The 27,669-nt window shown below is 47.1% G+C and overlaps 1 protein-coding gene across 7 annotated transcripts in view; it reads left to right on the forward strand.

Moving 5' to 3' along the window:
- TMEM164 (transmembrane protein 164) overlaps positions 1–27,669 on the forward strand; it is a 161,324-nt gene that overhangs the window by 115,699 nt on the left and 17,956 nt on the right. For all 7 annotated transcript variants that reach the window (XR_013825783.1, XM_079911249.1, XM_079911252.1 and 4 more), the window contains one exon: positions 11,799–11,877. Coding sequence is in view for 6 of the 7 variants with exons in the window: in XM_079911249.1 (XP_079767375.1) it covers positions 11,799–11,877 (79 nt within the window). In the remaining variant the exon portion in view is untranslated. The remainder of the gene's footprint in view (positions 1–11,798; positions 11,878–27,669) is intronic.

Raw genomic sequence — 27,669 nt, forward strand, 5'->3', positions numbered from 1 at the left:
CTTATAAAAAGGGTATTATGTTGTATGTAGTCTTCTGGGATTTGCCTATTTTAGTCAACATTCTGTTTGTAAGCTGCATCCCTATTATTGAGTATAAGTGTAGTTACATTTTCACTGTGGTGTAACATTCCATCACAGAAACATACCACAGTGCCTTTCTTCATTCCCTTCGTGATGGGCATTTTGCTGTTGCCGGGATCTTGCTATTACAAGAAACCGGCCTGTCCTCAATTTCCTCATCTTAAAATTGGAGAATAAAAATAGGAGCTACCTCATAAGTATGTGATGAAGATGAAAGGAGTTAATACTTGTGAAGTGCTTAAAACAGTGCCTGGCTCATAGCACACGTTTGGCCAGTGTATTCGTTTCCTCGGGCTGCCATCGCCAATACCACAGACTGAGAAGCTTAAACAACAGAAACGTTTCTTCACAGTTTTGGAGGCTACAAGTCTAAGGTCAAGGTTTCAGCAGTGTTACTTTCTTCTGAGGGCCTCCCTCTTTGGTCCTAACCTCCTTTTCTTATAAAGACACCAGTCAGACTGGTGTGTATATATATATATATATATATATATATATATATATATATATATATATATATATGTAATAAGGTCTCATATAACCTTATTTTATCTTAATTACATCTGTAAAGGATCTCCAAAGAGTCAAGTTCTGAGGCACTGGGGGTTGGGGCTTCAACATACGGATTCTGGGGAGACACAACTCAGCCCATAACGGTCAGTAAGTATAAGCTATTATGACCGTCATTATCTCCATCATTACAGCTCAGGAAAATGCAACAGACTTGTTATGACATAGCCCCTGGGAGTACTCAAAAGTTAGCTCTTACTACTACTGCTACTACTATTATTATCATCATTATTATTTGGTCAGAAGCCCAGAGTTTTCTTCCCTGCCTTTTCAGAAATGACTTTTGATGCCAGCAACAGTACTAAAGAATGGCACTCTGTGGTTTCCCAGGGTGATAGGCAGCAGCTCCTAAGTCTGTTAGAGGTGAGAGGAGAGGAGCTACGAGGTTTCATTGTCACCTTGGTTAAAGGAAACCAACCAAGCAAAGGGAGGCCTTGCGGGCGAGCCAGTGGCTGACTGACCCGAAATTGCCACTCAGTAAAGTTCTGTGGGCTTGCCAGGCCTGGGCTGCTGTACCAGGAAATACACTTACACAAGTAACTGCACCACCAGAGCAAACAACGTCTTTCATGGGCTTAGAATATTTTGTTTGACATTAGGGAGCTGGCTAGCAGCCACAACTCCGCTCTCCTGCTCTCCCTCTGGAAGGCTCTGAGCACCGAGGAGGAAGTAAGGAGTAGCCCTGATAGGATCTGGACTCCAAAAGGAAGGAGCAGCTCCCCCGCGCCAGTTGCCCACCCCTCCCTCTCTCCACATCAGACCTTGAGTGTAAGATGGAATTCCATGTGCCTGGTAGGACTGTGGGCATCTGTCCGTACTGGGGCTTGGGAGTGGGCTCACAAGGGAAGATACGGTGAGAACAAGGGACTTGGGAGGGAGTCTCTAATGTGCTCTGTTGTCGTTTTTCTTATGTCAGGGTTTCCGAAAGCAAGCTCATCGCACGAAGTCAATGGTGCCGAAGCACGGCAGTAGAGGGCTGCCGCTCGCTCAGGCAAAACAGCGCCGTCTGTCCTGCTGTGGTAGCTTTTATGAAAGCATTATCTAGGTTTACACTTTAAGACTTGTTTTCTTAACATTCCAGAAATGCCAAAGTAGCAACATATGCTTCTATTGATTATACAAGCAATAATGGGCTTTCTTGAAGACATTCCGTGCTTCGTCCTTGAGCGCAAGAGCAGCACAAAGTTCCCACCATTATTTTGATTATACTGAAGTAGCACAAGGACACTTCCTTGCATTCCCACCGTTCTGATTATACTGAGGACATCTCATGGATCAGTGCCCAAAGCACTCAATGCTTCTTCGCAGGCCCCCGGTTTGCCCGGGGGGCTCAAAGCAATCAGGACTGTTTGCAATTCTGGCTTATTCACCAGCCCCCAGTTTGCTGAGGGGGGGCTTATGGGTCACGTCTCCTTTCCATGTCCTCAGTTATTCCACTACAGTGCTCAGATTAAAAACTAGAAAAAAATTCACACTAATCATCCTTAATAGCTTAATGCATCCTCCTGGTTAAGGATGCCTGCAATCCAGAGATAAGAAGAATATAACATGAAAATTCTCCTCCACCCGCTCCCCAGAGATAATTGCTGCTAAGGTGTACATTCCTCTTGTGACCTTTTTTTTTTTGACTTTTAAACTTTCAGCTACATGATTCATAAATTAATGCATTAATTTGTCATAAAAATCCAACTATACACATATATAGAATCCAAGTCTAAGTCTCCCCTTCCCTGTCCTCCCCAGTCCTCTTCCCCCACCCAGTTTGGTAAATATCATTCCAGTGCTTTTCCTGTGCATTAATAGTCATCTAAAAGTACAAAGACTAATTTGGCCTTTTTCTTCTACAAAAAGGATCATGCTGTGTTCGATATAGATTTGTTCTGTTTTACCTACAAATGGTTGTACCTCCTTTTTTGTAAATGGTTGCAGAGTTAATCTTCCAGAGTATTTTTTGATGACTCTCCTGCCAGTGGACATTCAGTTAGCTATTTTGTTATTAGATATTTTTTTGTTATTACAGATAATGTTGCAGTGAACATCTTTATACATACAGCTTTGTTCATACATGCAAGTGTCTCTGTTGGTATAAATTTTTAGAAGTGAAATTAGTGAGTCAAAGTGAACGGGTATTTAACATTTTTTATAAATTTTGACAAATTGTTCTCCAAAATGATTGGACCACCTAAGTGGCTATCGACAGATGAATGGATAAAGGAGATGTGGCCCGTATATACAATGGAATGTTACTCAGCCATAAAAAGAAACGAAAGTGAGTTATTTATAGTGAGGTGGATGGACCTAGAGACTGTCATACAGAGTGAAGTAAGTCAGAAAGAGAAAAACAAATACCGTATGCTGACACATATATATGGAATCTTAAAAAAAAAATCGTGCTGAAGAACCTAGGGGCAGGACAGGAATCAAGACGCAGATGTAGAGAATGGACTTGAGGACACGGGGAGGGGGAAGGGTAAGCTGGGACGAAGTGAGAGAGTGGCATGGCCATATATACACTACCAAATGTAAAAGAGATAGCTAGTGGGAAGCAGCCGCATAGCACAGGGAGATCAACTCGGTGCTCTCTGACCACCTAGAGGGGTGGGATAGGGAGGGTGGGAGGGAGACGCAAGAGGGAGGAGATATGGGGATATAGGTATATGTATAACTGATTCACTTTGTTATAAAGCAGAAACTAACACACCATTGTAAAGCAATTATACTCCAATAAAGATGTTAAAAAAAACACAAAAACACAAGCAAACAAAAAAACCAAAATGATTGCACCTTGTTTTTTCTTCCAGTTAATTATACCTTAAGATTTTGCTGTATTAGTTCATATAGATTTGCTTCTTTAAATTTATTTACATTTTCAAAACTTCCCAGCTTCTTATAAAAATTTTCCAACATCCCAAAGAGTTGAAATAAGAGTATAGTGAACAATGACTGTATACCCTCAAGCTAGATTCAGCAATTACTGTTTTTCCCTATTCACCTTCTTTTCTCTCTTTCTCTGTGTAAGTTTGCTGAATCATTTCCCCTCAAATTGCAGACATCTTGACACTTCAGTTCTAAATACTTCAGCCTACAGCTCCTAGGGAAAAGGACATTCTCTTGTATATCCACAATACCATAATCACACTCAAGATAATTATCAACAATTCTCTAATACTGTCTTCTTTATCTAATAGTCTGTTTATATTCAGACTTTCCCAGTTATCCCAGGAATGTGTTTTTTTAAGTTTTTGTGTTTTTTTTTTTTAAATCTGAATCCAGTCAGGTTTCAAGATTGCTTTTGTTGTCTCTCTTCAGGTTTTGTTTATTCACTTTTTAAAATCTAGGAGCAGTTCCCCCACCCTCTCATTCATGACATTGACATTTTGATGAATCCAGGCCCGTTGTTTTGCAGAATGTTCCACATCCGGGATTTGTCTGTTTGCCGTGGCACCTTGTTGTTTTTCATGGCAGCATGGTATTCTGTTCTGTGAATGTATCGCGGTTGATTTTTAGGTTGTAGGCATTCCTTTTGTGGCTCCTCTCACAAGTGGTATTAAGTCCCAAAGAGTTTGAGGCACCGGTAGCCACAGTAGAAGTCTGTGGTCAGTTAATGAAAATAAAGTGTTCCAAAGCCAAACTTGGTTGGCAGGAGAATTACCGAAGGCTGCATCCTTTCCCCTTGAAGGAAGATTGATTATTGTTCTAGTCTGTTAAGGTTCCTATAACAAAATACCATAAACTGTGTGGCTTATAAACCTCAGAGATCGATTTCTCACACTTCTGGAGGCTGGAAGTCTGACCAGGGTACCAGCAGGGTCAAGTGCAGACCCTTTTCCGGGTCACAGGGGAGGAAGGGCTAGGGAGCTCTCTGAGGCCTCCGTTTTCATCAGAACCTAATCTCCTCCTAAAGGCCCCACCTCCTAATACCATCCCATCAGACATGAATTTGAGGGAGACACAAGCATTCAGACCATAGCAATAATCTGTTTTGATTCTCTGATTTCTTTGGAGAGGCTACAGTCTGGGGCTCAGCTGAGAGCAAGGTCCTCTCTTTGTAAGCACCCATCCTCACTGTGCACTTCATCAGCAGCCGTGGACCCTTTGGGTAACACAAGTCCCCAGCTGGCTAGCGGAAACTCCTGGGTTGTGAACTTCCCCCACTCCCAGCACACCCCTCCCCCGTGCAGCTGTTCTCACTTCAGCTCGTCCTTCCCTCCTCATTTCCTGGAGCCCAAGGCTACCGCTCCTCTATGTGCTCTGGCTCCCAGCCCTCCTGTCCGCTTCAGGACCTCTCACCATCCAGTGCCTCCTGCCCCTCTTGCTTCTTCAACCTCCCTCTCCCCACTGGCACCTTCCCTCCATCTATAACTATGTTCAAGTATCTCCCAATTCTATCAATACTCTCCTTGAGCTACGACTTCCATCTCTCGCCATCCATTCACTCTTGAAAGAGTACCATGGACAGGGGTCTGCAAAGTGGGCTGCATAAGGTGTTCTATTTGGGTTCATAAAGAGAATATCAGCATTTCTATCCCTTTTAGAATTTCATCCATTTACTTTTCTCTGTTTGTATTTCATATACATGTATATCATTTGCCTTTCAACTCTTCTCATCTTCTCCAGCCTCCTTGAGATCCAGACCCACATTCCCACTGATTTATGGGCATTTCTGCGAGGTTCTCACACTGGGCTCACAAACTCAGCCCGGTCTCAGCTTTCCTTATGCCCCTCGTCCTCCAACCTGCTGCCTTGACTGTCAGCCCCAACTTAGGGAGGAATCCCAACATCCCACCAGCCAGCTAGGCCATCAGCCTGGGGTCATCTTTGACCTGTCCTGTCACTCCTGCTTACCCCCACCCCCCACCCCCGCCATCTGTGTCAGTTACTCAGTCCTGGTGATTCAGCTTCCTTAGGTTATCTCAAACCTGCGCATCCTCTGTTCTCTCGCTGCCTCTGCCTTCAAGCTTGATTTAGACATGTCTATTCCCAGTCCCTGACACACAGCCACCAGCTGGAGCTCTGCACAACTGTACATCGTACAGGACCGTCCCTACTTTTAAAGAAAAATCAGACCAAATCCAGTGCTTGATATACAGGTCCTTCCATGCTCTTTTGCTGTGCTGATGTTATCCCTTTATCTGTTAGCTTTCTCAACCAGACTATGAGCTCTTGTAGGGCAGGGACTGTGTCTTCATCACTGCCGTGTACCCAGAGCCAGACACATGACCTGCCACCTAGGAGTGTCTCAATAAATGCTTTTTTTTAATTGGTTGGCCGAGAGTAAGAGTGAGACTGTCATGGGTGAGAAGAGGAGAGCGGTGTTGATACTCCTTTGAGAAATAGAGAAGTCTCCAGGAGAAACTCTCTCTTAGAGATGGGCCAAAAGAATGGATTGAGCTGGGAAGCTAAAGTTATCCTAGTAGTCGTCTGATAAAATAGTGATTTGTGACTTAGGGCTGTGGGCAGGCCCAGGTGCCACCAACTCTAGCTGGAAGCTCTTGCTAGGGCAGAATAGTGAGGTGAAATGAGGTTCGGCTTTTGACCCAGAGAGACCTGGCATTAGTCTTGATGGCTGGAGTTGAAATCCTGGCTTTACCACTCACTGGCTGCCTTGATGTTGAAAAGGAGGATGATAATAACAGCTAGCATTTATTGAGTACATATTATATGCCAGCACTGGGCCAGGAACTCTACATGAATTATTTCACCTAATTTCATCACAACTTGATGAGATAGCTTCTATTGTCATTCCCACTTTACAAATGAGCCAACCGAAGCTCAACAAGATTGTGATTTGCCCAAAGTTGCATAGCAACTAAATGATGGAGCTAGAATTTCAGTCGTAACAGCCTGACTCTAGGCTGGAGATATTCATTTGGGAGTCATCAGTATATAGATGGTATTTAGAGCCAGGAGCCTGGATAAGATTGTCTGGTGAGTGAGAGTAGATAGAAAAGAAAGCCAAGGACTTGGTTCTGGGCCCCTCCAGTATGTAGAGGAATTAGGAACATGGAGGTCATTGGTAACCTCAATCAAAGCCATTTCGGGGGTTGGGGTGTGGTAGGTATGAAAATTTGATTGGAGTGGATGGAAGGATAATTCAGAGGAGAAGAAATGATGGCAGTGAGGAGAGACAAACCATTTGAGGAGTTTCTCTATAAAGGGAAGCAGAGATATGGGGGTGATAGCTGGAGGGTGCAGTGGGATCAAGAATATTTGTCTCTTAGGGAGGGTGGGAGGGAGACGCAAGAGGGAGGAGATATGGGGATATGTGTATATGTATAACTGATTCACTTTGTTATACAGCAGAAACTAACACACCATTGTAAAGCAATTACACTCCAATAAAGATGTTAAAAAAAAAGAACTTTTGTCTCTAGATGAACGACTTTGTAGCTTGTTCTATGATAGGAATGATCCAGTGAAAAGGGGGACAAATTGCTGGTGGTGCATCCCCGAGTAGACGAGAAAGGATAGGATCTAGTGCAGGAATGGGGACTAGCCTTAGCCAGCAGCATGGGTGGGGACGCTGCAAGGAGGAGGGCGACATGGAGGTGGGAGCTTGTTGATGTTCTCTTCCAGTTGCCCCCTTTTCCCCCAATGAACTAGAAAGCCATGCCACCAGCCGAGGGGGAGGATGGGGGAACGTTTGAGGAACACAGGAGAAGTTACGAAATAGTGATAGGAATCGTTCAGGAGAGAGGAGAGTGAACGGACTTGAATGTAGTTGGATTGTAAGGTCGCATTAAGGGCCCGCTCAAAGTTTGCAGTCATGAATTTCAAGGGTTAACAGCATAGCTTCACGTTTTTCTCCAGCCGTGCTTACTTGCATGGTAGAGGCACGGAAAAGGGTTGAAAATGTATGGAAGGGAGTAATGGGCAAGTATAGAAGTGAGGACATGAGGTAGGTGACGGCCAGGAAAACAGTGGAGGATCAGATGTGGGTCCTAGTGAAGGTGGAGGATTATTAGTCGGGATGTGAGGGGCGCGGAGTGATTGGGTAGATAGGAGGTGGTGGTTGGAGAGTGGGGTGCATGACAGAGTTTATGGAAGGGTTGGAGGTGTTGGCAGTGACAGGTATGATCATGGGGATAAAGGGCTGAGGTGAGATGGAGGTGAGACCCTCGAGGGGAATGGAGTTCAAGGCATTAGAAGCCAGTGCGTGCTAAATATTGAAAACACGGGAATTTTGACAAAGGCATGTTGGACGGCAGTGACAGGGAGGGTCCAGAGTTGAGTTCTACAAGGAGAGTAGTGGGTGGGAGAGACTGACGACATAAGGTTCAGATCAGGGCAGCGGTTAGGAAGGAGACAGCGTTGAGGGGCAGACAGGACCCCTCCCGGCCCAGGGGTACAAGGTGACATGGGAGGGAAAGCACCCACCACTTGAGAGGGCTGTAGGGATAGCTGTGTCCTCAGAGGGGCGACCTGGTTTTCATCAAAGTAAGAAGGTCCAGGGACCGCTCAGAGAAGAGTTTGAAGATGGAGGGGATTTTGCAGATGATAGTGGGTTCCAGGGGATAGAGGGGAAGGGTTTCCAGCGTCGGGGAGCAGTGGAAGGCGGTCTCAGATTCGGGCTTGTAGAGAGCCGTATGGAGGTTAGAGTTCAGCTGTTGGGCGGGGACCTGGGAGTCTTGGGCTTCTTACGGTAACGGAAGTAACCAGGGACATTCGGCACACTGGGATGGGCGGTCTTCACGGCAGAGTGTGGTGGTGTGGCTGTCAGAGGGCGGAGGGTCGGTAGGAAGGAGGTCGGGGATCTCGCCATGGATGGAACCCGTGCACTTCATATTTCGGCCAGTCCGATCCCAGAGGCCTGGAGAACTTTACCCGTCTACTCTTTTGGTTCTGAAAAAAGATGTTGACTTGGACGTGAGAAGGAAGTTATGACTTATGTAGCTTAAAATGTTTTTATTGCCTTTGGCTTTCCATTGCAGTGATGTAGGACTTTCTGTCTAAAGCCTCGGGAATCCCCCAGCTGAAAAGGAGCCCAGATATGTACATTAGACTCGAGTTCCAGATGCGCGTTCTGGAGGGCAGAGACGAATTAGCCAAGTGGAACTTCTTCTGGGGGAAGTAAGACACTTCACAGATAGTGTTTATGAAACGGGTATCTTGCAATAATTAAGTGAGATAAGACACATGAAAGTATTTAACGCAGTGCGTGGTACATAAGTACTTTCTAAATATTCTTTGTTATTAAATGTCCACTGGTAGGTTCTTGCGTTCAGCTCCCTTCCCTGCCACTTGCGTGGTTTTCTTATGTTGCCCTCCTTCTCCTTCGTCCCTTTCCCTTCCTCTCCCTGGCCTTAGCTGTCAGCGGTGCCCACACCTAGTTGAACACTCTCTGTATCCTTCTGAGGTAGAGAACTCTTGGAATAGGGGGAGAGGCCGCCCTCAGAGGAAAGACGCTGCTGTTGGGGCCGGTCTCCTGGCCACCCCAGCTGAGATCTGTGACCGAGGTGTCTCCAGAGTCCCGGTGGGAGCTGAGAGACCTGTATTGCAGGCCAAGCTTGGCCACTGTGAGGGCGGGCATCACGTGAACAGGGAGGGACTGGGTCCAGGCCCCAGGTGAAGGACAGTTGCTGATGCTGTTGTTGCTAATGTGCTTCGATTACCACTCCCCTTGTTAACAGGGGCTCAGTTCCACTGCGCATCTCCCCTGCGCATCTCCCAGGTGTCAGGATTTTGTGGGAGGGAAGGGGCGGGGCATAGGGTAGGGGAGTGTACAAGCTAAGAGTATAAACTCGAGAGCCAGACTGCCTGGGTTTGAATCTTGGTCCTGTCACCAGATGAGGCCTGTGCCCTTGGGTAAGTTATCTAACTTCTCTGTGCCTCAATTTCTCATCTCTAAAGTGGAGTTAATGGGAACAGTTACAGGTGAATTAATAGGTGAACTGATAGTTAACAAAGTGCTTAATGGTTCCTGGCATGCAATAAGGATTCTACAAATGTTTGTTTTAGTAAAATTTTTAAAAATGTTTTTACAGCAATCTTATAACAGCATAACTATTTTAATTTTACTGGTGCCAAAACTGGGATGGAGAGGTTAAGTGACTTGCCCGAGGCCACAGGGATATTAACTGGCGGATTCAAATCTAGAATAGGAATTTGGCAGACTTGAAAGTCCTCGTTTGCGGCCGCAATGCTGAACTGCCTCCCCGGACCTGCCTGGTGGGGAGTTTGCTTTCTAGAAGGGCTGTGAGGGAAGGGAAAGCAAGTGGGCACCGTGAGTCTAGGTGGGTAAATAGTGGCTGGAGTCTGAGACTTCAGCAATGGGGATACTGCTTGGGGACCTGGCTGGGACCCGGGTGAGCCCAGTTCTCTGCTCCCTGCTGTGGGAGCAGCAGGGAGAGGTCTAGTCCCTTAGGCGCCAGAGAGCTGAGCCTTCCCGAGCCCTTTGCCTTCTTGCCTGCTTTCTGTGTGACCGCAGTCTAGTCAGTTAATTTAAGGTAGTAGAGTGGTCCCAGACCACGTTACTCTGAGGGTCCCCGTGGGCCTCGCAGGCCTCCCGAGTTACCTCCTGCTGGTGGTTTCCTCCACTGTGAAACCCCATGACCCCTGAAAGCTACTCCGGCGAGGTCTACAGAGACGCTTGGAACCTCATTTCTCTTTCTGGGATTTTACATTTCTTTCTGTGAGCATAAAATAATAGTCGATTATCATCTGGGTCCTTGGGAAATTTTCCTTCTGAGTCGGTTTTCATTTTCAAGAGCCAGACCGGTGACTCTGTCCAGGGTCTGCAGTCATCTCAGCTCCCATTCTGGGAGCTCTGCCATCTTTTGGTTTGGGCCCTTGGGTTCCTGGGTGTCGGGAGCCCAGAACTGGGTCCTCTCATGAGCTCACATGTTTGGTTCTGCGCTCGCCCTGTTGGGCACAGTGAGGCAGCTGACCCTTGCCCTGGGTGTCCTTGTTTCTCTGGGCTTCCCCTTGGCGGTGGGGGGGGAGGTGTGTGGGTGTGTGTCTGTGTAGGGCTGTGTAAGCCCCGGAGGCCAGGCCTCTTGCCAGCAGCTGCAGTTCTTTTCCCCAAAATTGAGTTAGCCGCTCAGCTGTTTCCACTCTCCCCCCACTGCCAAGCGCTGCAGCACGGTCCCCGTGCCAGGTTGAAAGGCACTCTGCTTTGGTAATTTAGAGCTTCCATTTTGAGAGAGATGGGAAACAGGAGTGAATGAGTGGGCACGTTGGATGGAAGGAGGGTGGGGACATTCTTTTTGGCAAGCTACGCCAGAACTGGCCCAGCTGCTTGGTCTTCACCCAAAATTAGGGCTAACCCTGGACTGACCCCAAGTATCCCGTGGAGAAACTCTTTATTCTTGGATCTAGACCTAACCAGACCTGGCAATCAATATTTTTTAATCTGCAAAATGGGAATAATAAATCCTACCCCATACGTTCTTCATGTCAAATGAGAAATAAGCTTTTAAGTAGTCCATCAGCTACTCACCAGGAGCAGGAAGTGACGCAAGCCTGTGTTTCTTCAAGTATATTTCTGCAGAACACTAAGTGCTATTTTTTTTACAAAGGCACTGGCTAAATAAGTTTTGGGCCACACCGGATAAACAGTGTTAAGCAGCCGCCTTTTTTTTTTTTTTTTTTTTTTTTTTTTTTTTGCGGTACGCGGGCCTCTCACTGTTGTGGCCCCTCCCGTTGCGGAGCACAGGCTCCGGACGCGCAGGCTCAGCGGCCATGGCTCACGGGCCCAGCCGCTGCGCGGCATGTGGGATCTTCCCGGACCGGGGCACGAGCCCGTGTCCCCTGCATCGGCAGGCGGACTCTCAACCCCTGCGCCACCAGGGAAGCCCAAGCAGCCTTCTTCTTTGCACAGACCCCACAGGTCCTTAATCTACCACTAATATACATGGTGAATCTCCAAGGGGATAGATTGTAGGTAACATTTCTTAAATTTTTCGCCAAACTTTCTCAGTGGAGCAGTTTTCAAGTACCATCTCTGCAAAATACACTTTGGAAGATGCCAGCGTAGGGCATAGGTATATTCATTTCATTCTTTTTTCTCTAATTGCAAAGGGAGTTGAACTGGTTGAAGTGCATGGGGTTGCTAAGATGTGGGTCCTTGGGAGCGAGGGCGTTCAGCTTCAGAATCTGTTGGAATGAGTGCTTCCTGCTCTGAAACACTTCTCTCTCTCCTGTCCTTACAGCTCCCCTTTGAATTGGAGATTTACTACATTCAGCATGTTATGCTCTACGTGGTACCCATCTACCTGCTCTGGAAAGGAGGTAAGGCCAGCAGGCCCCACCCCTGTGCCATCCCGACACCTAGCCTCACCCTTCTGTTTGCGGCCCTCACAACCTCTGGGGTGCCTATCAGAATCTTGAGGTGCTGCCTGGCTGGGTCTGTGCAGACACCAGGCAATGGGAAAACAACGGGCACAGATGAGGCCCGCAAAGAGCCTGGTGGCTTTCCAGAACCATCCTTCGTGTGGGTGAGCTCGGTGCCACTGGCGGCCTGTCCTAGGGCCGAGGCCTCAGGCTCTGTGACGTTGGGTTTTCACGGAGCCTCACGCACTCCGTCACTCGCTTCTGCTTGTGCCTTCTCCGGCCTCAGTGTGCAGCGTAGGGTACAAGAAGAGAAGGGCCTTGTGCTTTTGTTCGTTATACCCATCCCCTCAGAACTAAAAAAGGTATTGAAACGGGCAAGAAGTCCAGAAACTGGGATTATGGGATTGAGGGAAGAGGCAGGTGAAAGAGCAGTGACCTTCATGTAAAACAAAGCATCGAAAATCTTCATTTGATCATCAGGGGGGAGACCGCCAACCTGGTCAGGAAGTTGATCTCTTTGTGACCTCACAATGACCCTTAAATGATCCCCTCCCTCTACTGTGTAGTAGACAAACGAGAAGGGGAGACTGGCTGTGAGAGCCCCCTTGTCGATGTTCTGACCTTCCCGGAAGGCCCTGTACCTGGAAATCATCCTCTTCTAGTCATAGCCAGCAGCCTCTCTATCTTGGTTGCTGGGACTTTTCTGGGAGACCAACCTCACCCCAGGCAGCAAGGGTTTCATTTCTATCACGTGAAGCCACATGGACCCTAAAACCCACTGGGAGATCGTTTGGAAGTCGTGCTTCCTCTAACTCAGGAATTCTAGCAAATCTTAAGAACTCCTGGCACGAGGGAGCCTCAGGGACCAGTCAACCGGGGGACCTGCTGGAGGATGGGAACTGTTGCTCTCCATGGAGTCTACTTACAGTCAAGGGTCCCTGGTTTCTGTCAGTTAGGACTCTTCTTAGGACCTGTCTCTAAATATTCTTTGAGGCTGTCTTTACCCTGTATAGCCACTTGGGGTCTCACACTGTCAAAGAGTACTTCCTTTTAATTTGCACTAAACACACTCTTTTTCCCCACTGAGCTTTTAGAGACGGCTGACGTTCCAATATCTAGGTGACTTGTGCCATTTCTCAGGTCTGTCCCCTGTGGCACAGGAAATAGCTTCCTAATAATATGTTAAGTCTCAGAGATACACTCATTCGGAAGGGAACCAGGCAGGAAGCTGTCCCGGGGCTCCAGAGCCCCACCACTGATGGTTCCTGGTTTCTGAGGTGTGGGATGCAAGTTCTGGCCAAATGCGCATGGCTATTAGTTAAACCTATTTGTGCTCTGAGGTGGCATAAACGTCTGTCAGTTGGCCGAGCCAGAGTGGTCTGACACGGAAAATACCCAGTAGCCTCTACGCGCCCCGCCTCTTCAAAAAATCCCACCACCTGGGAAGCTACACTTTCTAGAAGTGGCTGATCCCACTGCAGCCTTCTTTTGAATCTGTTGCCGCACTGTTTGGGGGAACCGAGCTAAGGAAGTAGGGGTTCCAAAGTCTTAGTTCCAGTTTACTTATTTGTTTACTGTGAGTGAGCCTTCCCCTCTCCTCTGGTCCCTGGCTTTGAAAAGAGGCTGTAATAGTAGTAACAGTAATGGCAACCACAGTGTAACTATCAATGCCTACTTTTCATTGAGCGTTTTCTGTGCAGGATACTGTGCTAGGCATGTTTTGCGTATGTCCCCATCACAGCTAACCTGGTGAAAAAATCCTCCTTCTACAGAGGGGAGAAAAAAAAATCAAGGCTCAGGAAGGTTAGGTACCTTGCCCTGCAGCTTGAATTCAAAGTCTGGCCTTGATTCTCTCATACACCGTGTTGTCCTAAAAGACAGATGTGTGTCTCCTGACCACATCAGGCTGGGAATCAGCCCTCCAGCCTGCCCTGCTTCAGCCAGTCACTCAACACAGACAGGCGTACCTCATTTTATTGCACTTGGCTTTATCGTGTTTTGTTTTTTTTACAAATTAAAGGTTTGTGGCAACCTTGCATTGTCAGAGGATGGTTAGCATTTTTTAGCAATAAAGTATTTTCTAATGAAGGTATGTACTTTGTTTTTTTAGCCATGATGCTATTGCACACTTAACAGAATACAGTATAACGTAAACGTAACTTTGATATGTGCTGGGAAACCAAAAGAATCACGCGGCTCACTTTATTGCGCTATTCGCTTTATGGCCGTGGTCTGCAACCAAACCCGCAGCAACTGCAAGGTGTGCCGGGATTTGTTCAACACCTACTATGTGCAGAGCGTTTGCGCTAGGGAATCAGAGACGAACCAGAAAGGCCCAGTCCTTCCACAGGGAGTCCCTGTCTGAGAGAGAAGACAGACAGGTGTAATACAACGTGACAAGTGCAACTGTGAGGGCGTGATAGGATTTCCGAAGCCTTGTTCGCCTTCCCTGCTTTACCATTTCTGGGCTCTTGTGTGCTCTTGGCTTCCTTTCTGGCTCTTTGCTGTCATCTGCTGTTCACTTGGGGGAAATTATGAGCATATAGAGGAAATAAAAAATCTGGATTTCCTGAGGTTGGTTTTACCTTCACGTGAGCCTTGGATGTAGGCCTTGCAGAGGGGGCGTGGATCTGGAGTGAACAGTGGGAAGAGTATTCCCTGAAAACCAAAAAGCTGAGTTTGGGGCTTCTCTTCCCTAATAAAAGTCTTGTAATTTTCCAGAGATAGCTGGCTCAGGAGTTTTTACCCAAGGCCAGACAGCTCTCCTTTACGTACCTCCCATGCCCGGGAACCCTGTTTCCCTGAAAGGCAAGGTACTGCTTCTCCTGTGGTTTGGGGGTGTCTAGGGGGTGCTAAGTGGGAATCTCATTCCCCCCTCGTTTCTGCAGCCCTTCAGCACCACCACAGTAAACGTGACCTCCCCTGTCCACACTGCTCTTTTCTTCCTCCAGCCGGGCTCTTTATTTCTCTTTCCTTTCCTCCCAACTCTGACTTTGGCCGTGTGCAACTCCACCCTTACCCCCAGCTCTTCACAGAACACAAAGTCCTCCCAGCTCTTGCCTGAAACTCCCTTTAACGGAGGCTGTTCTCTCCGCTGGGCCCTTTGTGCCGCCCGGCTCTCCACTGTCTCTTCCAGACCCCTGTTTCGCCTCTGCCTTCTCTGACAGTGCTTTCTCCTCTACCATCTCTCTTTTTCACTACCACCACCACCTAAACCTCTTGGTCACTTCTCCCACATTCCGCCATGCCTTTGGCCCATGGCCCTCTCACTGTTTTCATTACAAGCTAGCCAGCATCCTGAGAGCCTTCCGGTGAGGGGCACTCATCCCACCCCCAGCTTCTCAAGGTTTGGGCTTCTTAATTGCAGTGACTTCTGCATCCCCTCTAGCCACCTGGCCCTTGCTTTCCACTAAAACTCTTCTATCTGAGATCATAAGCCTTTATGGCCTTTTCTTTGACCCAAATATCTACTCCTTCCAACCTCCCCTTTTCCCCGGTCAGCTTGTGCCACTATGACCAATTACTGGAACTTTCCCTTCACCAGCTCCTGAGACTGTCTCACTCCCTTGTCCCATCCACTGGGATTAGTGTCTAATCCCAGAGTCCAGTCTTAGTCTACTGAGAAAATCTCTCAGATCACTCAGATTTGGGCCACAGAAATCCCATGGTCTCTGTTATAATTGTGCTCTCAACAGCATCGCTCGCTTATTTTCTGTCTTTCACCGGCTCCTCCACACGCTGCCCTCAGAAGTCATATGCCAAAGCTTTACCGCCCTCCCCAAACTTCCTGTCCAGTCTATTCAAACTTCCAGTCCTCTCCACTTTCAGTAGATGTTCTCCCAATAAATGACTGGGGAAATACAGACTTGCTGGTGTGAATTTTCCCGCAGCGACCTCTCTCCACTTGATAAGTTTCTTTAACCACGCCCATCCTTAGGTTCCTCCCTCCCGTCTTGGAGGGAGTGGTGTTCCTCCAGCACATGGCTGGTCCCACACCCCGGTGTGGTTGCCTCGCATCCCTTCCACCTCCTCTGGAACCTCATCCCATCAGTAAGTCCCTTGTTTATCTGGATTTTCAATGCTTCACTACTGGCTTTTCAGTCTTCCCTATTCTAAAAAACTTTAACTCCACACAACTCCATCTTTCATCCTCCCTGTCAGCTAAGCATCTTTTAAAAATAGTTCAGGGCTTCCCTGGTGGCGCAGTGGTTGAGAGTCCGCCTGCCGAGGCAGGGGACGCGGGTTCGTGTCCCGGTCCGGGAGGATCCCACATGCCGCGGAGCGGCTGGGCCCGTGAGCCATGGCCGCTGAGCCTGCGTGTCCGGAGCCTGTGCTCCGCAACGGGAGAGGCCGCGACAGTGAGAGGCCCGCGTACCGCAAAAAAAAAAAAAAAAAGTCCAAACAATATTTCCTGAATTTCAGTTCTTTGGACATAATAAGTTTTGCCTTATTCATTATAATCACCTGTATTATTATATATGTAATATTTGATCTGTTGATTTTTTTTTTCCTAAGATATATTTGTTTTTAAGAGAAGCCTTATACTCTCTGTGAAATCCTGGATTCAGTACACTGGTTATCTATTTTAATACACCTTAAATATACAACTTTTAAATTAAAAACAAAATGTTTACTACCTGAAATCACCTCATGAATAGGACATAACTTTTTTTTGGAACATCTTTATTGGAGTATAATTGCTTTACAATGGTGTGTTAGTTTCTGCCGTATAACAAAGTGAGTCAGTTATACATATACATATGTTCCCATATCTCTTCCCTCTTGCATCTCCCTCCCTCCCACCCTCCCTATCCCACCCCTCTAGGTGGTCAGAGAGCACCGAGCTGATCTCCCTGTGCTATGCGGCTGCTTCCCACTAGCTATCGGTTTTACGTTTGGTAGTGTATATATGTCCATGCCACTCTCTCACTTTGTAGGACGTAACTTTGAATGACTCTTGTCTGCATCTGATGAGCCCTCTTTTTAGTAACGTTTCATTCATCAGAATGTTGCCATCTGATGTCTACCCACACTGCCCACCTCTTCGTGGAAACAGCACTTCTAAAGATTACCAACAACTGTGTGACCAAATCTAATGGCCGTCTCTCAGGCTTCATCCTGCCCGCACTCTTTGCTACGTTGGATGTTGTTGAACACTCCTTTTTGGAATGTTCTACTCTCAGGGCTTCCAACATCCCCCCCTGCCCCCGCTCCCGCTTGCCCACCTCACTGACCATGCCTTCCCAAGTCTCCTGTAGGAGTTCTCTTTCCTCTGTCCTCCAAGTTGTTGATTTCCCCCAGAGTTCTGTTCTGGCCTCACCTCTCGCTCTGCTACTCCCGGCATGGTCTCATGTGCTTACACAATTTAGCCACCAGTCTGTGCAGCAATGGCCACCACATTGCCCTCTGCAGCCCGGAATCTTAGGAGATTCCTTTTCATGTTGTTAACTCAAGCATCTCCACCTGAATATGTCAAGCATACTCAAGATATGCTTGATACTCAAGATATCATATCAAGATAGTCAAGATATCATAAGCTCATCTTGTCTGTGCGCACTTATTATCTTCCCCATCAGCTCTGCTTCTCTTCCTGCGGCTTTTGACAGGTAGCACCACCAGTCACCCCAGGCAGAACCTGGGAATCATCCCTACCCTCGCATCTATTTCATCCATTCATCTAACACATACATCTTCATCCGTTTGGGCTGTCATAGCCAGATACTACTGACTGGGTAGCTTTTAAACAACAGAAATTTATTGCTCATAGTTCTGGAGGCTGGGAATTCTGAGATCAAGTCACCAGCATGGTCACCTTCTTGTGAGGCCCCTCTTCCTGGTTCCTAGCTGGCCCCTTCTCACTGTGCCCTCACATGGTGGACGGGATTAGGGATCCCCCTAGAGTGTCTTTTATAAGGGCACTAATCCCATTCATGAGGGCTTCACCCTCATGGCCTAAGCACCTCCCAAAGGCCCCACCTCCTAATACGTTCACATTGGGGGTTAGAATTTTACCACATGAATTTTGGGGGACACAAACATTCAAACCATAGCAACATATTTACACGTGCCCTTTTTCTGCCAGCCTCTGCGCTGGCCACTGGGGGGCCCTGATGAGCGAAAATCAGACCCCACCCCTTCCCTCATAGAATTCATAATGTAGTGGGGGGAGCCAGATGTGAATTCAGTAATCACACAAATGGACATATAGTTAGAACTGAGCTAAGTACTCTGAAGGAAAGGAACGTGCTTTTATGAGAGCCTAGAACAAAACAAGCTGACTTAGTATGGAAGTTCTGGGGAGAGTTCCCTGAGGAAGTGACATTTCAACAGAGATCTCAAGGATGAGTAGGAGTTTACTAGGTAAGTGTAGGATTAAGGGAGGTGAACCCTTGTAACTGGACAAAATGGCAGATATGCCAGCACCTCAGCAGGAGGGAGAACTGGAGGGAGGGCAGATGACCCTGGGCCTGAGGGGCAGATATGGAGGGCTTTGTGGTCAGGGGTTTGGCCTTTATTCTAAGAGCTGTAGAAAGCCAGTGAAAGTTTTAAGAAGGGGCATAGCATCAGCTTGTTTTTCCTATTGATTCTTTTCTTGTGTAATTCATTGATATAGCTCTGTATCCAAGATACAGAAAGCCATTCTGTGAAAAAACACCTTCCCACCCCTTCCCCCATTCACAGCAACAAGTCCACAGGTTACCACCATTGTTGTTTTTGGCATATCCTCCCAGAATTTCTTTTTTTGTATATATAAGTAAGTTTTTAAAATATTTTATTTTCTTCTTAACACACACATCCCCAAATAGCATACCACACAACTGTTTTGTTGCTGTCACTATTTTGCTTAGCACTGTGTCTTAAAGAGCTTTCCAAGTAAGCCCAAAGGAAGCTTTCTCATTCACGGCAGCATGCGTTCTGTTGGGTGGATGATAAAATACAGGGTAATAAAAATGGCGACACTTTCTGTAGCACTGTGATGTACCATTGTTTCAAGCTCTTCCCATACATTAACTCATTGAATCCCCACCACAGTCCTCTCAGGTAGGTGTTATGTCATCTCCGTTTTACAGGTGAGGAAACATGCTCAGATAGTAAGTAGCCGAACCGGGATTTGAACTCGGTGGTGCAGCTTTTAGACACAACACAAGGCTACAACACTCTACTGTAATTTATCTATCCCATCTCCTCTTGATAGACATTTAGGTTGTTTCCAACCTCTCACTAATATAAATAACACTGCACTGAACGACCTTGAACCTATGCCATTTTGCAGGTGTGCAAGTGTGTCTAAGGGATACATCCCCCTAAGTGGAATTGCTGAATCAAAGAGTATATGCATTTGTAAATTTGACGGATATTTCCAAACCCAGAAACGTTATACCAATTTAAATGCTCCTTAGCAATGTGGAAGAGTGTCTGTTTCCACACAGCCTCACCAAAAGAGGCTTTTGGCTTATTTCCAACCTTTCCACTTTTTGCGCATCTGATGGGTAAAACTGATGGTTTATTGATCTAGTTTTAATTTGAATTTCTCTTACTTTGAGTGAGGCTGAGCCTCTTTTTACATGTTTCAATTGGCGTTTGATTTCCTTGTCCTTGAATTATGTGTTCCTCTCTTGTGCTCATTCTTCTCATTGTTGCTTTTGTTTTTTACAAAATTAAATCCTGGGAGCTCTTTACAAATAGGAGTTGGCCCTTTGGGATGCGACCTGCAGATATCTTCCCCACTTTTGTCATTTGTTTTGTAACTTTGCTCATGGTTTATTTTTGCCAGGTAGGATGTTTACATTTCCATGTAATGTATCAATTATTTTACGGCATCTGAATTTTGAGTCATGGGTAGAAGGCCCTTCCCTACTCCAACGTCATAAAAAATAATATATCCCATATTTTCTTCTGCTATGTTAGTAGTTCCATTTATTTATTTATTATTATTATTTTTTTACCTTTAAGTCCTTTATCCACTTGGAATTTGTCCTGGTATTAAAGGGGCCAGCTTTATTTCCAGATGGTCTCTCATTTGTCCCAACACTGTTTATCAAATAGTCCGGCCTGATCAGATCTGCTTGTGGAAAAGATCGTGCCGGTGCTGTGGACAGAGGTCACCATGTTCTCCTACTTTTACCTCCTAGATGGCTCTCACGGCCATCCCCTTCTTGCCGTCTCTAGGGCCACAACCTTGGGCTGAGCCACCATGGCAGTTGGCTCTGTGTGATCTCCCTGCCCCCAGCCTCCCCCACTCCTCCTAACAGCCCTTTGGCCCTGGCAACTCCCAAAGCTGTTTCTAAAGCCCACATTGGCTCATAGCACTTCCCTGTTCGGAAACCTTCAGTGATTCCCCCTTGTCCCCAGAGCACTGTGCGTCCTCCCAGGGGCACAAAAGACCCTGTGTGCCCTGGCCCTGCCCCTTTCCCTTCGTGTTCCTCCTTTCCTTGTTCTCTGCACTCTGGTGATACCCAAATCCTTAGGGTCCCCTGAGTTTACTGTGCAACTTTCATGGCTCTGTGCCCTTGAAAATGCCATGACTTCTGGCAGGAATACCCATGTCTAGCTTGTTGGCCAGGAAAGCATGCCTTCTTCAAAACTCACCTCCGCAGTCACCTTCTCCAGGCAGCCCTCTTATTCTGTGGCTGAACTTGTCACACTGCAGTGCAGGTGTCTGTTTACATGCCCGTCACTCTAAGGACAGGAATTTTTCTTTCGTTCTCGATATCTCAGGGATGAATGAATGACTGTATATCCACACACTACACATTGCACATATCCTGTTATACATCTTACAAGCTAATGTTTATTGTGCACTTTCCATGAACTGGGCACTGGGTAAGAGTTTTACAAGATGATCTTGAGCTCACTGAGTCCGCACAAAGTTCACTAGACCTACGGGGCCCATGACGTTGGATGTGGGGAAAAAAAAATCGCGTTTTCATTTGCATTAACTCCAACTGAAATACAGCATTTCCTTCAGTTCTGAATCGCAGACAGCAACACACAGTTGCATTTGCAGTACGTGGCATGTTGTCGTTAATATAAATCACAGATATTTTCTACTGATTACAGCCGCTACAGATAATCTTTTTTTTTTCTTTTTTGCGGTACGCGGGCCTCTCACTGTTGTGGCCTCTCCCGTTGCGGAGCACAGGCTCCGGACGTGCAGGCTCAGCAGCCATGGCTCACGGGCCCAGCCGCTCCGCGGCATGTGGGATCTTCCCGGACCGGGGCACGAACCCGTGTCCCCTACATCGGCAGGCGGACTCTTAACCACTGTGCCACGAGGGAAGCCCCGAGTTTTTGTTTGTTTGTTTGTTTTTTCCAGATAATCTTGAAAAATCATTTTCACTTCATCATCACCTCAATATTTAAAGACATTTATTATTTAAAAGTATTTTGCTAACTGTATTTTGATAGTATTTTTTCTTTTATAACCCTGTATCTTTTATTTTAGATATTTATATTTAAAATATACTTAATATATAAATATAATATATTTAATATGTAATGTATTTTAGATATTTATATTTTAAAAGCTTTATTCTGAGAGAGGGCCCCAAACAGCCCAAGGGATCCAAGGTACCCAAGGGTTAGACACCCCTGCACTAGAGTTTAAACTGGCATTTGAAACCAGGCAGGCAGGCGTCATGACCACACTGCATGTAGTTGCTGGATGTGACAGACTGTGGGTTCGAATCCTGGTTCTGGCACTTGGGCTAGTGCCTTCATCTTTCTGTGTCTGTTTTCTCATTTGTAAAATGAGGATTAGTAGGTGTGTTGTGAGGGGTCAGGGAGCTCATATATGTAGAGTATATAGAAGAGTGCCTGACGCATGGTAAGTGCGGTGTATTGTTCTTATTATTAACCGCTTATACTGCCTCTCGTTAATTTCGCATCTGTCTTCCAACTAGACTGTGGGCTCTTGGGGTCAGGGTTGTACCTTGCCGACTTCTAAAGCCACAGGCTTGCAGATACGAAGTGCATGTTTGTCAGTGGATTTAACACTGCTGACACCCCTCCTCTTAGATGCCCGTTTCTCCTTTGAGCCCCATGACACCCCTGTCTCCAGGTTCTCCTCCTTCTCCAGCTGTTTCTCCTCCGGCTCCTCTGTCCTGCCTGCCCCAGAGATCCTGGCATTCCCCATCTATAGATGCGGGCCCGAGAAACGCCACAGGTGCTTTAGAGTAAACATCTGCAATCAGCTTCCTCAATTCCATGCTCCTCCCTCCAACCTGCTGTTCTTCTCTTCCTCTATTTCTTATCTTAGTGGTTCCACCAACCATCCAGTGCCAAAATCCAAGGCAGCTTCCCGGACCCCCTCCTCTGCCTCATCCCCTATACCAATCGGCTCAGAAGTTCTGAGGATCCAGATTTTCAAAATGCTTGCCAGTTTGGCCCCCAACCCCCTGTCCTAGGCCAGGCTCTCAGCGTCCATTGCTGGGACTAGTACTTTGATTCTTCTCTCCTCTCCCTGCCCCCTGATTGCCCCTACCTCCCACGTAGTCTCTCCTGCATCCAGTCTCCAAAATACCTTTCTAAAGAAAGCAGATTGATCAGAATTCACTCCGCTGCTTAAAATTCCCATACAGGATGAAGACCAAACTCCTTTACGTGGCATTCAAGACTGTTCACAATCTGACCCTTGCCTTTCTCTTGGACCCAATTTCCCATCACTTAAGAGTTCAACTCCCGTTACTTTTCCCTTCAAAGTCATACCTGCGCCCCCTGTCCCCTGTCCAATACACAAACCAGCTTCTCTACTTTGGACCTGGCAAACTCAGCGTCCTCCTCTACAAGTTAGCTCAAAGGTGCTACCTCCTCTCTGGATCTGTGTCTGACATTCCTAGGCAGCCTAAGGCACATTTTCCTGGAAGTTCCTTATACTTTTTATATTCCATATCCAATTGTTTATCTGTGCTTCGCCACTAGGTGGCAGTCTCGTCTTTTCATCTTTTCAGGAGATGAAGCTGTATTGGGTTGGCCAAAAGGTGTGTTCAGGTTTCGTTCGGGTTTTTCCGTAACATCTTAGGGGAAAACCCGAACGAACTTTTTGGCGAAGCCAGTAGAATTAAAATCATATTTTATTGTAATTTAAATTAATAATAAATCCTTAAATTAATAATAGTGTTTATTATAATTAAGATGCTATAGGAGCAAGGGAGAGGATGAAGTCTTCTGAGGCCACGGGATTTTGGTCTGGGTAGCCATGGGCGGGGGGATTGGCTGCGCCTGATGCATAGGGAGCACAGAAGGAAGGAGCATATTTTAAGGAGGAAGGCGATTTTACTTGAGTTTAAGGCAATTCTAGGCTCTCCAGGTTGAGATGTCCAGGAGGCCATTGAATGGAATATTCTGGAGCTGTTCAGGGGAGTCTGGGCTAGAGGCTGTCTTTGATAGCTTCGGTATAAAGGTGATGGATATAAACATGGGAATCATGAGATGATCCAGGGTAACTGTGTAGGTGGGGAGGAGATAGAACTTTGAAAAAGGCCTTGTGGGACATGAACCTGTAAATAATAGACAGGAAGAAGAAGGTAAGGAAATTGTAGGAATGGTCAGAGCAACAGAGGAGTGGCTGGTTGTTCTGGAAGCGAAGGCACTAGCAATTGTCATCAAAGGACTATGATCCAGAGTGCCACATTGTTTCAGAGGGCTCCAGGAAAGTGAGGTCGTTGGCGATGTGAGGATGGGACAGAAGCACTTAAGGACATTAAGGAAGGAGGGGTGAAGGGCCTTGCAGAGTCAAGGGAGGGGTTTATCTCCCCTGCTTTCCCCTCTTCCCCCTCCCTCTCTGCCCATGGCTTGGGGCACATTCAGGTGCTAAGGTGAAAGCCGGTCATGAGAGGGCACATTGAAGGCACTGGGAGAAAGGGGAGTGAATGACTCAGGTGATGACAACCGCTGAGGATGAAAGGGCTTGATGGTAGACTGAGAAGGGTAATGACAAGAGGAGTAAGTGCTGTGGGAAATGAGAGAAGGAGATAAGTCTAGACTGTTCCCAGTGCTGTCCAGTGGAATGCTCTGTGATGCCCGAGGTATTCTATATCTGCTCTGTTCATCATGGCAGCCATGAGCTCCAGGTGGCTCCTGAGCAGATGAAATGTGGCTCGTGCGGTCGAAGCACTAGGACTGGGGAATTTCGAATTTAACTTTAAGGAACTTGAATGGCAGTTGAAATAGCTGCTGCTATATTGGACAGCGCAGCTCTTCTTCAACCTTCTGGTTGGTGGTTAGCACTGAGGGGACCGCTCCTGAAACACATTTCCTTGCATTCTTCCAGTACTGGTTTGTCCGGTTACCCCATTTTCTCCAGGAGGTCTCAGCAGCCTGAGTGCAGAAGCAGAACATCTGGCTTGAGGGATCCATTCAAGGTTGGGGCTTTGGAAGTAAGGTCAGTGGTGTTGAAGACCCAGAAGTCAAGGGATGTTCGGGACAGAGTTTTGGTAACCATGCCTTTGGGTTTCCAACCAAGGGTGGGTCCCACAAGGAACAGTAAGAATGAGAAACAGAGTGCCACTTTCATATTAGCTGAGCAGGCAGCCAGGACCTCAGTGTAGGCAGGGCTGGGCTAGAGCTTGCAGCTTTGGTCTGGACACCTAAGTGAGCTTCCTCCTCTGGATCCTAAGACTCTAAGGTGGCCAGATCTGTAGAGCAGGCCTCAACTCATTTCCCACCCAGTCAAAGGAGCTGAGAAGCTAGGGTAGAGAGGAAGGTCTACTGAACAGGCCTGGGTGCCCAGAGAGACAGGTTCTTCTGAGATGTGCATGATGAAAAGTACGTGCTGCCCATTATGAAGCTAGACTGTGTGGTTTCAAATCTTGGTTCTGTCGCTTAGTAGCTGTGTGACCTTGACTAAGTTCCTTAACTTCTCTGTGCTTCAGTCTCCTCATCTATAAAATAAGAAGAATAGTACAGGTGACTCTTGAACAAGGCGGAGGTTAGGGGTGCCAGTGCCCTGCACAGTCAAATGTATAACTTTTGGCTCCCCCCCATACTTTAACTGCTAATTGCCTGCCGTTGACCAGAAGCCTTACCGATAGCATAAACAGTCTATTAACACATATTTTATATGTTATATATGTGATATACTGTATTCTTACAATAAAGGAAGCTAGAGAAGAGAAAATGTTATTAAGAAAATCATCAGGGAAGAGAAAATACATTTACAGTGCGTATATACGTATTTATGGAACAAATCCACGTATTAGTGGATCTGCACTATGTTGTTTCCGGTTCGGCTGTACTTCCTCAGAGGGTTGTAATGCGCATTAAATGTCTTAATGTATGTAAAGCGCTTCTAAGAGTGCCTGCCCCTTGGTTCGCACTACATAAGTTTGCTGTTAGCATGATTTCTTCTTGCTAATGTGTCAGGACTCGGCCTACAAACCTATGAAACGTGGTCTGAGTGGTTTCTTCTCACGTCAGCAAGCTAGGGGATGAGCTAGTGAGTGGGGAGGTAGAAGTGTGGGGCGGGAGGGATGAAGAGTGCCCTATGCCCACCAGGGAAGAAATCCTTGTGGGGAGGAAAGGGGCACCAAGGGGTCGGAGGTCACGAGGAAGTCCACGGGCACATGCACGGTAGGAATGAGGATGTGAAAGCTGAAAGTGTGGGCAGCTGTGGTCAGATGCTCCTGTGTGAGGTGGGACAGTTGGCGGTGCTGACCGAAGCCAGTTGTGGGGAGCGAGGTTTAGTAGAGGTGCGGATCGGCAGGCAGAGTCGACAAGGTTCACCGGACCATGAGGTTAGGGTGTTGGAAGTGGCACCCGCGTGGATGTTGAAATCACCCAGGATGCTGGCAGCAAAAGGCCTAATGTGGAAAAGGAAGACTGGGATGAATCTGATAGTGACCTGGAGGACAACGGGCGACAATGTTGAGGGAGAGAGGCTGACGCTTGAAAGACGGAGAAAAGAGAAAACATCTAGAAGCAATCATGGGGGCTTAGAGGACCTCCCCAACACTCAACCGCATACCCCCCCCCCCCACCGCCAAAAAAAAAGCTTGCTGTGAGAAAGAATTGCTCAGAACAGCCAGAGGGAGAAGCAGTGTCCTCAGAGGAGAGCCAGGTCTCCTTAGGGTGAGGAGGGAGGTGGAAGGGCCATTCCGTGGAAGGGCGGCAGGTACAGAGGGATTTGTTGCTGCTAGGGTCGCCATCGTGGGTTTCCATGGGTTTCCGACGGGATGGCTTGGATGGCAGCCAACTTGAGGACCTGCAGGGCTGGTGGTGCAACTCCCCACTCTGGGAACTCCCTTTTCTCCATCCCTGTGGGGTTTTTTGGGTTGGTTTTTATTTAAGCACGGTTTCTTAACCTGGGGTCCACAAATAGGAATTAAGGGGTCCACTAACTTGGATGAGAAAAATAATCACGTTTGTTTTCACTAACCTCTAGCAGAAACGCAGCACATGAATGTAGGTATGAGCCATACCTGCGGATTTGTTGTCAGTAGCAATCACAGATGGCTTCCTATCACGTTACAGTCGTGGCAGACAGCTCAGAATACTGTTTATGCTCATCACTGCTTTGAAATTACGGTAGTTGCCTAGCTCTTATTATTAAACACATTAATAAAGAAACGTACGTACTATATTACAAGTCTGTTTAAATATTTTGATAACCGTGTTTTAACGTCATTGGCTTCATTTATAACCCTTTGCCTCTTATTTTATGCATATAAAACCTTGTTCTAAGAAGGGCTTCACCAGTGTCCTCATGTTTTCTGAGGGGTCCCTGCCAGGCACAGGAAGGCTAACAAGCCCCACCTCCAGGCTGCTTGGAAACCCCTTTAGGTTTCACTAGAGGGCGCTCTTGTTTCAGACTTGGAGAACAGTGGACTCTCAGGCTTGACCCAGGTGACAAGGTTGTTTTGAAGTCCAAGCAAATCATATGTCCTCTGGGGACACCTCAGGAAACTGGGGTGTAAGAACCCCAGTGTTGTTTGATCCAGGCAAGCCACTTCTCTCTTGAGTGGGCTTTATACTTATCTCCTGCAGGATGAGGGCTGGGACACAGCCCCCGTGCTAGCTTCTCTAGGACAGTTAAAGCCAGAGCACTTTGGCCTGTGACGTCCCCAAGTTTTCATGCCGACCTCAGTTCCAGGTGGTGTCCCCTGTTTCTCTCCCACCCAATGTTAGCCCACTGCCCCACTTGTCTGTCTAGCTTTAGGATGCTGGGAAGGTTCTCTTTCAATGGCTTCCCAGTTCCACTTTGCTGGTCAGGCGAGGGGCAGGAGGAAGGATAAGGGACTCAGGTAGATTCTGAAGGCTCCTGATGGGTTAGGGGGTTAGAGGGAAAAGCTAGGGAATTTGAGAAATTGGCCCAGGGCTGGTCCTTGTGCAGGAGGGTGGGTCGGTGAGTTTCTGAAGACTGTGGGATTTTCGCTGCTGAAGAGGAAGTATTTGGAGCTCAGGAGTGCTTTGTGGGAGCAGGGAATTAATTAATTCAAGGAGCAGTATCTGCCCCTGTACCGGTGGCTTTCCCCGAACCTCTTGGTACCTCTTGCAACTCCAGAATTCCCCCTAAGGCAGTGTGGTTGGAGGACCTAGCATCGATCACCTGAGGTGCTTGTTCCTAAGATGGAAATTCCGGGGTCCACCCAGATCTCCTGGATTCTAGTCTCTGGTGCAGGGCCCAGGAATCTGCATTTTCCATAGGTTCTCTAGGGCAAGGGTTCTCAAAGTCTGGTCCTTGGACCAGCGGCAGCAGCCTAACCGGGGAACCTGTTAGAAACGCAAATTCTCAGATTCCTGATTCTAGGCCCC

Source organism: Stenella coeruleoalba (genome assembly GCF_951394435.1).
Source record: "Stenella coeruleoalba genome assembly, chromosome: X".
NCBI classification, from domain to species: Eukaryota; Metazoa; Chordata; class Mammalia; order Artiodactyla; family Delphinidae; genus Stenella; species Stenella coeruleoalba.